The sequence below is a fragment of the Homalodisca vitripennis genome, chromosome 1, assembly GCF_021130785.1.
Source record: "Homalodisca vitripennis isolate AUS2020 chromosome 1, UT_GWSS_2.1, whole genome shotgun sequence".
In the NCBI taxonomy this organism is placed as follows: Eukaryota; Metazoa; Arthropoda; class Insecta; order Hemiptera; family Cicadellidae; genus Homalodisca; species Homalodisca vitripennis.
In genome coordinates, this window is record NC_060207.1 from 189,370,866 (window position 1) to 189,383,615 (window position 12,750).

The 12,750-nt window shown below is 34.0% G+C and overlaps 1 protein-coding gene across 1 annotated transcript in view; it reads right to left on the reverse strand.

The window, feature by feature from the left end:
* LOC124354333 (3'-5' RNA helicase YTHDC2-like) overlaps positions 1-12,750 on the reverse strand; it is a 97,279-nt gene that overhangs the window by 44,299 nt on the left and 40,230 nt on the right. Inside the window, exons 15-18 of the mRNA XM_046804704.1 lie at positions 5,735-5,869; positions 4,467-4,655; positions 555-674; positions 294-451 (exon numbers count right to left, since the gene is read on the reverse strand). Coding sequence (XP_046660660.1) covers positions 294-451; positions 555-674; positions 4,467-4,655; positions 5,735-5,869 — 602 coding nt within the window. The remainder of the gene's footprint in view (positions 1-293; positions 452-554; positions 675-4,466; positions 4,656-5,734; positions 5,870-12,750) is intronic.

The window sequence follows — 12,750 nt, forward strand, 5'->3', positions numbered from 1 at the left end:
AAAGAACCTAATTAAATTTTAACGCAACTTAGTTTACTATAATAATAATTACCGATAGTAAATAAATTTATAAAACCACCCTGTGTATTTACAATATGGTTAATAGAGCCAACAGCCATGTTTGCGTCATATATGCAGTGTTCCTACTTACATGGTAGTCTTTCGCACTCCAAATGCAGCACATGCCACTTCAGGGGTTAAATACGTTTACTTTATTTAGTGAAAATTAGTGAGTGTTTTTAATTATATGACGTACCAGTATCTTATAAGGCAACAATAACTGAGGTACTTACCCATGTGACAGACAACAGACAATAGTTAGAATAGGGTCCAAACACTTCAGTATAATGGCATACAGCAGCATTTTGCCAAATTTGGGTTCAATAGAGATCTCTAACAGGTGGCGTCCGAGATCTGTCAAGTCTTCCCAGGCATCCAATGCATCCATTGTCTGTAATATAAGAAAAAAGACTGTTTAAAGGGCAAAATACTTTATACTGATATCACTGAACATCTTCATGTTGTTAAAACAGATAATATTTTCTATCTAATACCTTAAGCAGCTGAACAGCGTTTCTTGTCACTAGAGGAGAAGGAGGCTCTATGGCACGTGCCAGAAAGTCAGCTATTGGACTGTTGGGGGGAGCCAGCAGCTTAGTGTGTAAACAAAGTTCCTGTAAGAAATATATATTAATAGGTTTTATTGTGAGACATATATCATATATCCTATTAACATCATAAATGCAACAGTGTGTGAAGAAATTATGTTTGGATATTTCTATGTTTGGGTGTTTGAATTTTTGTTACTCAATCTCACAAAATCTAGTGGACAGATACAAACGAAATTTGGTATGGATATTGCTTGGATATCAGAATAATAAATAGGGATATTTTTATGCCACAATACTGCTTATTATAAAATATTTCTTTCTGAATTTTGAATTTACATAAACAAAATAACATATGTTATAGTAAGCTGTGAATAGTTATGATAGCATTTATGATTAAAGTTTGTTGTTTTTAACGATGGAAACATGACTTTTCCGGACATTTGCCATTGTTCAGTAATAAGTGACATTATGTTTCGAGATCTGCAATCTGATCTCTTCCTCATGTGGATAACTAACCTAACACATAACTATAATCTAGATTAAAATAAACAAACCATGACCAGAGGATAAGCCACGAGGGACTGATACTTTATTTCATTAAAAAAATTAACATATGTATTCAAATGCTTTTAATTAATTATTATTTATTTGTTTACAATTACTTGAGGTTAACTACCTTGATCATGGCATAACTGCTAAAACACATGTGAATGAATAAAAAATATTTTTAAAGGGTAGTATATTTAATGATTTATCCATTTAAATAAGAGGTATGTCCACAAAGTAAGTTCTGTTTCTATTACTATCTATAGCACCGCTGCTTGCTTGTTTCCTTGGTCTTCTGACATCATTTCCAGAAAGTAGACACTAATATATGAAGTACCATATATTATATAATACTTTATATTCAAAGGAATACATTTGATATACTTGAAAAATCTTGTTTTCATAATTGCAAAAAGAGATTTGAGGGTTAATATATAGTGTATAACATAATTAATTGCCAGCTAATTTCTTGTAAACTATGAAAGTAAATAAAAATGGCATTATAAACAAAACATGTAACAACAACAAAAATGTACATGGGCCTGCAGTAAACAGGAAGAAAGCTGAGTGTGTGACTGCCAAACGAACAGTTCAAATCAAAATACAACTCTTTAGTTTACTGTGATTACAAATATTGTTTCAAAAATCTAATGTTTATTTGATTTAAAAGCAAAACTACGAATTTATGAAACAAAAAATCCAGCGAAATGTTACCACAAAGCATATAAAATATTTAAAGACTTCCTATGCCACAAAACCTGCAAGGCTTACAACAGCATGTAACAAAAGCAGAGCAGTATATAACACAGGAATTGTTGCATTGTGAGTTATACGAGGGCTGCTTTTTAAGTAAGGGCCGTTCTCCCGTACACGGTAGTAGTTCACGTTCTTGCTGTAACGAGCGTGTGCCCCGCCTCCCGGCATTCCTAGCGAACAACTTCATGTCAGTTGCAGCTCTGTAGCTAACCTGTATGCATTACTGTGGATCTTTAAAATGTTTAAGATTATCGAATCACCCGCCGCGTGTGAGATTCGGTCAGTGATACGATTTTTGACTACAAGAAACATGTCGGCTGCTGACATTCACCGTCAGCTTTGTGAGGTGTATGGTGCCAAGGCAATGAGTGAAGGTAAAGTGCGGAAATGGGTCAGAGAATTTAAAGATGGCCGCGAAAATGTCCACGATGAAGATCGCTCAGGCCGGTCATCTCTGATCACGGGAGATTTGGTTACTGCAGTTGACGCAAAAATTCATGAGTACCGATGGTTCACAATAACCACTCTCTCTATGGAATTTCCTCAAGTGTCCAGGTCAGTACTGTACAAAATTGTGTCAGAAAACCTAAACTTTAAAAAATTGTGCTCAAGATGGGTACCCAAACTCCTCACTGAGGATCACAAAAAAAAGAGATTAAGCAGTTCTTTGACTTTCTTGACCCGCTACGACGAGGAAGGAGACGACATGTTGAGTCGAATTGTCACAGGAGATGAAACATGGGTATCCCATATCACTCCTGAATCAAAGCAACAGTCCATGGAATGGCGGCACACAACATCTCCAGTCAAAGTCAAAGCCAAGCAAACGCTGTCGCGGCACAAGGTTATGGCAACTGTGGTCTGGGACAGGCGCGGTGTTTTGCTAGTGGACTTTATGCTGCGAGTAATGACGATTAACTCAGAAGCCTACTGCGCAACCCTGGCCAGTCTCCGACGCGCCATTCAGAACAAAAGACGCGGCATGCTGACAAAGGGAATTCTGCTCCTCCACGACAATGCAAGGCCTCACACTGCTGCTCGGACACAGGAAATGATCGACTCTTTTCGCTGGGAAGTTTTGAATCATCCGCCGTACAGCCCCAACCTTGCTCCGAGCAATTTCCACCTTTTTCGGTACTTGAAAAATCATCTTGGCGGGAAGCGCTACAATGACGACGAAGAAGTCAAGACGGCTGTGAACTCCTGGTTGTCAGAGCAGGCGACAAATTTCTTTGAAGAGGGATTTCAAAACTTAGTTTTAAGATATGATAAGTGCCTTAACAAACAAGGCAACTATGTAGAGAAATAAAAAAAGTATGTAGATTCTGAAAATAAATGTATTTTGAAAAAAATAATTGTTGTTTATTTAAAAAAAAAAAAACGGCCCTTACTTAAAAAACAGCCCTCGTATTATTGCCTGGGAATATGCAGAGTTTCTAATGGCGCTCATATCGAGTATTGGTAGTGCATATTAAAATTTTTGTAATGTACATTAAAACTTATTGATATAAACAACTGTTTTATGTAGGTTTCAGATTTTGCGACTCTTTATCTGCAAATAAATTAACCTGAGTTTTAATAAATACTTGATTAAGTATTTTAAATAATCCTATATGTTTATAAAAAATCAGAAATTCTTTATTCTAATAATGTTTAAGATTACAAGTAGCGTCAATTAACACCTTCACTGTGACACCGGTCATGTACTGACTTTAAGACAGCGGGAATAGTAGTGAATATCCACCACAGTCAATGTATTAATAAAAATTCACACAGTTATAAATTGTAAAGGTTCATGTTTCTCTTGGTTAAGTTGTCTGTCTCCAGAAGTTAAATCCTTCCACTGTATAGATGGTTCTTTGCAGGAGCCATTTCTTTATTGCTGTCTTCATTTTTGTGTTGCTTGATTTGTTTTTTATTTCTTCTAGCGTTAAAGCGTTTCTTCTTGGCATAGGTTGATTCTTGGGTTTTTCTCAAATATAGCTGTTTTTTGAGGAGGTAGTGGGAAGTCTTGACCATATTTTGTATTATGCTCAATATCTCAAGGAAGATCTCTTAATAAGCAGAACAATATTGTTTCCAGAATATAAAGAGAAGCATTTCAATGCTTTAAAAGTAGCTCTGCAACTTTCTATAGGTCCTAGCATGCCCAATAATCATGTCGTTTTCTTCTGCATTTTGGGAACTTTCAATAGGTTACATTGAGTTGTGTCTCCCCCATGCTGCTATCCCATATCTGAGATGATTTTCAAATAGTGCATAGTACGGTAATTTAGTATATTAAAGAGTGCTTGTTGCATGGGTCCTTCGCAAAGCATAAAGTGATGAATTTGGCTTTAAGCATAAGTTGTCAATGTGATTTGTCCATGTCAATATATTGTGTAGTGCTATTCCTACATAATTCATGTCTTCGGCTTCTTGAATATCAGGGATTTTGGACACATAGTTTTTATTAGCCTTTATAAGTTCCTATAAAGGTTTTTGTGAATATACACAAACCACTGTCTTTGAACAAAATTCATACAAACCGATCCTTTCTGAAGAACAACTGACCTGTAGTGGTTCACGTAGTATCTCAGGTGTCTGGCTTGGCGGCATAGCCCGGTAACGCCGGCTAGAGAACAAGTGGTAACATACGCCGGGCTGAGACCGACCGGCACGACCCCTCCTCTGTCGCGCACAGGCTTGTGAGATCCATTCACACTTTTGTGTGTAGACATTGGTTACTGCATTGTAGCTCTTCTGCAACAGTCAAGGAAGTATTTTTAGTTTCTGCTTTCAATGAAAATGTGTCATGAAAGTGGAAAAAGGAACAGCAAAAAATTGAAAAATATGTTTATTAGACATTGATGGCCTATGTCTAATATCTGGCTGTAAAAATCCTGATAATGATCCAAACTAATACATACCTCCCTCGACAACCAACTTAACAATATGTACATTGACGAGGTCACTGTTTCTAAGGTGAAGATTTGATGACGGTACGAGCTCTATTTGGTTGACTGAGATTATTGCGAAGAAGTGCTTTTCTTTCTTGTAGAGTATTTCTTTTTAGTAAACTTGTACTAATTTTTTAATGTAGCTTTTATTAATTCTCTCATTATAAAATGCTAGGTGTTTTTGGTGATTAAAAAAAAACATAAGTTAAAAACTATTTAATAAATGATAACATACACCCTATTTCCTTTTTTCATTTTGATTTACAATAATTGTCTTCTGGTGAAAATCAAATTATTACAAAAATGTTTAGCACATGTTTGCAAGAAAAAGGTAGTTTTACTCATGTTTTATTACAATCCAAACAATAAATATTTACATTAATTTTACAATGTTTCTTTTGCATCTTTCCACTGATGATTATTTGCAGTGAATTTGGTACACTTTGTATGGTAGTTTTTAGTACAATACACTTTAAAATGTGTAGGATTTTTCAAAACAAGTCAATAGTTTCTGCTTTGGCAAAAAGCTGATTCAATACATCACGCACATTCTAGTAGTGAATTGTTTAACTTACATCCCGATATATGTAACAGAGTAAGCAGAACCTGTAGAAAATACAGATTACACAATATAATCAGTTGAAAATTTTAATCCCATAAAAATTACGAGATCCACGCTCAATGTGTTAAATATCCAAAAATATTAAAGTTCACATTAGTCATTGTCAACACAATATTGGCACAAGTCAATTCTATTTGCTTCTTAAAGATGTTGGGCCACGACCAACACAGGTGCCTGGCTAAGAATAGTAATTAAATAAAAGAACCTGAAAATACCCAGTTGAAATAGCCCAAAAAATCACTCTACAGTAGTTTAGTTACCTCTCTAACTTTTCCTGAATCAATGACATACATGACATCGTCTATGGTGATGCTAGTCTCTGCTATGTTTGTGGACAGGATCACTTTGCGCTGGCCTGTGTGCACCGGCTGGAAAATCCTCTTTTGGTCTACAACCTGGAAAGCAAATACAGTAAAAATACAGTAATCCACCTCGGTTTTTTCCTCAAATATAGCTATTTTGTTAGGAGGTAGTGGGAAGTCTTGACCATGGCTTGTATTATGCTCACCATTTTGATGCTATAATACTTGATAGCATCTTTTACTTTGATAAAATAGAAACATTTCATACTATTCAAAGATTATGCTAGAAAATAAAAATTATTATACTGTACTATGAAAAGAGCTGCAATAAATCCATTAGGTTAAACCTGATTATTACAGTAAATGGAACAGTAATTCACACTCTGAGCCTTTAAACTATAATTGATTATCCCAACTGGTGATAACTTAACAAGGTCAAAAACAATGTTCAAACATATTCTTGTATAGTAAGTGTGTTACATCAAAATATCAAGATTCAAGATTCAAGGTTTTTATTGTCGTTAGGCAATCCATAGAAATGCAATTGACAAAGTCATAGCTAATTTATTTACAATGATCATCATAAACCTTAAAAAATACATATTAGGCACATATTTTTCATGTAAGTCAATTGAATAAATATGACAGTCAATAAATAAACTAAACTATGTACATAAATTATTTACTAAAGTTAATGTAAGGTTTAAAAGTTGAATCTACACACAGTTAAAAATATCATAAATAAATGAATAAACAATTTAAAATCTTAGGCTACTAATATCACAGTTCAAAAAATCACTTGCTGAATAAAAAACATTTTGTTTAAACCACCTTTCTGTTATTTTTTTAAAACTTTGCAGGGGTACAGTCCATGCCTTTTCAGGTAATTTGTTAAAAAATTTAAGTTTCATTTTAATGTGACTTCTATTGGTTTTCTCTAATTTTATTTGAGGCAATTCTAAAAAAAATAATTTGATCTAGTTGGATATCTATGTACTTCCTGCCGTACTTTAAACAACTCAAGACTCTCTGTAACACTAATTAAACAGCAATATATAATATATTATAAAGGGTCATTACTTCTAGTTCTTTAAAAATTTCTACACACGACGCCCTAGGTTCAAAATTTTTTATTATCCTAAGGGCTTTTTTTTTTGCCATACAAAAACTTTTTCTGAATTACAAGAGTTATGCCATAGGGTTATGCCATAACGCAAATGAGATTGAAAAAATGCATAGTAGGCCATAATTAGCATATTTCTTGATACAGTTTTTTAACCTTCTCAAAAGATAGGTTACCCTTGCCAGTTTTTTACACAGTTCTTTAATGTGATAATCCCAGCTTAACCTAATATCTAGATACCTCTTTAATGAGATAAATGATTTTTTCAGTTTTGCTGTTGTTTACCATAAGTTTATTAGCCTCAAACCAATCTAATGCCCTTTTAACTGCCTGGTTTTCTAACTTAACAAGTTCATCAAGACTTTGATCAAAATTTTGAGAGAGTGGTATTGTCAGCGTACAATATTGTTGTAACACGGTGTTGTATTAAAAGCTAAGTCATTGATGGCAATAATGAAGAGTAAAGGTCCTAACACTGAACCTTGCGGGACATCCACTTTTATTTCTCTAAAATTAGATTTGTCTTGCCCTTGTACAACCATCTGCTCTCTATAACTGAGGAATGATTTGAAAAGATTTAGTTCATTATTCTTAATACCATAACAAAACAATTTTTTCACTATTAATTCATGAGAAACACAGTCAAAGGCCTTTGATAAATCTATCAGTGTTGCAGACGTCAGGAACTTACTTTCAAAATTTAAAAGAATTTTTTCCACTACTCTTTCTACAGCTTTTACAGTACTACGTCCAGAGATGAATCCAAATTGTTGATCGCAGAACAAATTATTTTGTACATTTCAAAGAAAAGATTTAGTTGCATTTTTATACACCCTTCTAAAATTTTACTAAATATTGGTATCAAGGAAATTGGGCGATAACTTGATGGATTAAGTTTATCTCCTTTTTTATAAATGGGTGTAACTTTACTTATCTTAAAAGCTTTTTGGATATTTACCTTGTTCCAGAATCATATTAAAAATAAAGGTGAGAGGTCTTTAATTATGTCTATGATGTCCTTTACCACTTTGTTAGATATCCCGTAATAATCCTCACTCCTTGATGAGCTCAAGTTTGATACCAATTTTAAAATGTCACTATCTACAATTTTTTTTCCAACTAAAGATCTCTATTGCCCTATTAGAATTCAAGACGTAATTATTTGTAAGTTCTATTGCATTGTTTTCCAATACACCAGTGTTTAAACCACTACCTATGTCTAGATTACTTACTAAATTAACAAAATAGTCATTAAATGTATCACATTGAATGCCCTGCTGCCTGATCATACTTATTTGTTATTGCCAGAGTTAGTTTCTGCTTTTATTACATTCCCAGGCTGCTTTACATTTATTTGTGGCATTTTGTATATAGTTTTCATTTGACTTTATTTTTTCTTGCTTAATTTTGGACCTGTACTCTTTTAAAGCTCCTAAATATTCCTTCTTATGGTAATTTTCATTAAGTGTACCCTTGCTACTTTTGAACCTATCATAAAGGCCAACCACAAACTCTCTAAATTTTCTTAACTCTGATGTAAACCATTTATGGTGTGAGATTTTCAAAGCGTTAGTTTTAATCTGCTTCACTTTACAAAACTCATTGAGACAGTTTGTCACATTAGTAATAAAGTAATCACAGGCTTGATCAACCTCTGAAAAATCGCCAATATGTGACCAGTCTACAGCTTTTAAATTTTCCCTAAGATTTAAAGTGGCATTATATGAAAGGTTTCTAACATATTTTACTTCCTTATTACCATTTAAATTTTGGGTTAAAACAACCAAAACTTTGCCAAAATCCCTGCATGATCCGATAAGTGAGGTTCTACAACTATACAGTCAACATGTTCTCTAGATACATTTGTGGCAATATTGTCTATACAATGCTTTACCTCTAGTTGCTTCTTGATTCAGACAGTACAGGTTATGAGATCTTAAAACATTTAAAAATGAATTTGTGTCATATGATTCCTTTACAATATTTATGTTAAAATCTGCTGTTAAAACAATTTTTGAATTTTTATATTTTTTGTACAGAAAAGTTAAAAGTGTGTCCAAAGAATTAAGAAAAATGTCTATATTAGAATCTGGTGTCTGTAAGCTGTAACTATGGCAAGGTTTTTCCCTAGACAGAATCACTGCTGTCGCTTCAAAGGTTCTTTTGATACAAAAAACTATCCACATCAATAGTCTTGAAATCAACATCCTGCTTGACAAATATATAACACTTCCTCCTCCTAGTGACATTTTCTACAACTAATATTTTCTATCTTAAAACCATATGGAACATACATGGAGGCTTCCTCATTATAAAGCCAGTGCTCACTTAGTGTTACAATATGACAATTCAAACTACTTAAAAATAAATCCAACAAATCTAACTTATTTCTAATGGATCGAATGTTTAAATGAAAAATATTTAAGGATTTATTGTCGCTGTAGTCCGACCTGGATGCTTGCCCAGCTGCAAGGGTTGGCAGTTTTCCGACGCAGTACTTCTTGAAGAGGAAAGATCTTCTTCTACTTGTTGTCTTGACTGCTGAGTTGCTGGAACTGTCTCTGCCTCACTTGTTGTGATTTGTTGAATTTTTTTCAGCTATCAGCTTTGCTAACCACTGTTTCCCTCGGGGTGTTGAGATGTTGGCCGTGACGAGTATGGAAGTGTCTCTCTGCTTTACTCACATCAACCACTGTAGCGTGTGAGTATTTCTGGCCTAACTCCTTCAAGCGCAGATTAGTCCTTGATACAGCTCGATTCACACAAGACCAGTTTACCAAGTCGTATCGCGTCGGCAGATCAACCAGAACGACATTGGTGTTTTTTGTGTTGTCCAATGTGTCAGATATGTTTGACAGAGCCTCTTCAGCCTCATTTCCAGCAATGTCATTTGACCCACACATGAGTACCAAAAATGTCTTTTTTTGTTTAAATTTTTCCCCTTCAATATTCTTTTTCTTCAAAATTTGCTTTGATCTTCCCCCGGGATTTATAAAACCCACCGCTTCATATTCAGTTAGGGAGTGTATGTTGTTCAGATGCCAGCTAAATTTCGACCATGACTATCAGCGCAGAGAGAAAATCTTATTTTTGCCAGATCTCTCATCATCAGAAGTGTTTTCTTTTAGTTCACATCCAGCATTTACCATCCAGATTGGACATGTTAACTGTAGTTTTAAATTATATAAGTCCAGATATATTAGTGCTTAGTGAACACAAGATGACTGAAGTTAAAATTAAATATTTAAATCTGAGCAATATGCAAGTAAAAAAAAAAACTAATGTAAGTACGGGTGTAGATTTTATAGAGTTTATTATAGAATCGATTGAGAAAGGAGAGAAGGTCGTTGGAGTCTCTATGGACATGACGAGGGCATTTAACAGTATATTACATGAGCTCTTGTTAAAGAAGTTAAAACATTGGAATTAAGGGCCATCTTTTGACTGGTTCCATTCCTATCTTCAGAACAAGAAACAATATGTTGAAATCAGTCATGTAAAAAATGTTAATCAATTATTGATAACCTGTCAACTCAACAACATCTTGTATAAAATATGGTGTCTATTTTGGGCCCTCTTTTATTCTAGGTTTACTTTACAGGCTAACCATCAATTATTGAAAAGCCGAATACAATGTGTATAGATACTGATGACATTAATCTGAAGTTCACTGATAATTTAACTAAAAGAAATTTCATCTAATATTACTGTTAATAATCTAGGACAGTATTTCCACAGATATAATCTATTTCCTAACATGTAAAAACAAATTATATACATTTTTATTCTAAAAAAAACTAAATACAGAACTCATCAATCACTTTATAGATAAGCACACACTACAAGAGCAACGGAACACATCATTCTTAGGACTCATGATTGATAAAAATTTAAGCTGGGATAGTAATGCCCAAGCTGTCTGTAATACAATTTCTTCTTCACTCTTCACACTTGCTCCTCAGTAATATTGTATGACACTATACTTATCTTGACGATAACGTAATAAAGATATTTTTGATTTGATTTGATTTATGCTTGAAAGAAGATGGACAAACTTTGCAATATTGAAACATAAAAAATGATACATCCTGCATTTATTGAGTCCCATGTTGTTTTTGGCCACAAACATACGGGTGTACATTAGCTGTTAATTTAAATAACATTTTAATATTGCAAAAAAGGGCCATACAAGTAATGTTACAAATCATGATTCTGTAAAAAAAATTGTTTTAATCATTGGGTATTACGACTGTTTAAAGCTTATGTGTATACCAGTTAATAGTACACTGGTAATTAACTTTAAGTTAATTTACATACTTTACCAAAGTTAGGAAGTAACCATCAATACAACATCAAAAACCAAAATGCTCTTGCCTTTGGTAACCACTTGAACAAAGAAAACTACATATTATGCTAGAATTAAATTTTTTAATCATTTACCATCACAGTTATAAAAATATAATGGCATAAAAAAGTTTAAAATTGAAGTGAAAAATATCCTGACTGAAAAGGCACTGTACTCATTTGATGAAACTCTTCATTATAGAATATTAGAGGAGTTAGTCATCAGTGGCTAATACAGAGTTTTTTCATTACTAATATGGTTTTAAGTATTCCTGACACCATTCATATGTACTACTTTTGTGCTTTCTGAATAAAGTGTTTTTTATTTCATTTGATTTGACAGGCTGTGTTCAAAGAATTACAGAGAAGCATTATTAACTTCTGAAAACTTCCTGAAAATCTAACTTCTACTATACCTCTCTATAACTAAACCTAATTTCTCTATCTTCCAAGCCAAGGTGGAACAGCATATGCCAAGGGCTGCGTGGTCAAGGGAGTGCTTGATCGTTAATATGCAAACTCTGGATACCTGGCGACCTCCAGTTTAAACGTAGCCTTCCGCAAGTAGAGCGGGACAATACTCAGCTACTCGTGGGAACACAATGAGTACAAATGGAAACAAAATAAACTAAACCAAACCAGAGAGCTCTAGCAGCACTCAAAAAGTAGATGAAAATCCACAAAACTAGAGGGACTGGAAATGGGTGCTGATCCTAGCTGTCCTGAACAACCAAAGAAGACAGGCGGACTTCCAAGCAGAAGTCCAGAAACCCCAACTCAGCCAGAGTTGACAAATCTGAAGAAGATGCCATACTGTAGGGTAACCACAAAAAGGGAGAGGGAGTAAAAGCAGAAAGGTGTGAAAAAACCCAGTGTGAATGAAAAACCTAGATGATATTCATCACACCGGCTGCATAAGCCTAGGAATTAAGGTAATGTTGATTTGGGATTATTCATTAGAAAAATTGTACCACAGGGTCAGATGATAAATGAAGCAGGGAGTTTATGAAGGATTTGTAGAATGTTTAATGCCTTCTGTGTAAGAAAGAGGACTGCATTGTGGGAAAACCAGAATTGAATGTTTGTAACGATATTGGACTGCCTTACGTATTGCTACATTGTGTGCAAATATTCAGAAAACATACATTTATTGTGCCCCATCCACTGATTCTCCAAATCTAGTCCCAGTACTTTTTCTCTCTCTCAAATTTTTAAGGGCATTTGGAAGGACATTTGTTTTTAAACCTCTGAGAAAATTTAGGGCAGTGCGAAAATAGACCTGTGAAACATATCAGAAAGATGCATTTCAGGAGGCTTTTCAAAAATCGAAGAAAAGTTGAGAATTTGTATTGCTGATACCAGGGACTACTTTGAATGAGGCAGTTATTAGAATGTTTTACAATGGACAATAAGATATTTTTGCAAAGATTAAAAAATTTTTTAACACAACTTGTACTAAACTAACTCATACTCTTCTTAAATTTTCAATATTTGAAACCTCTAGCTG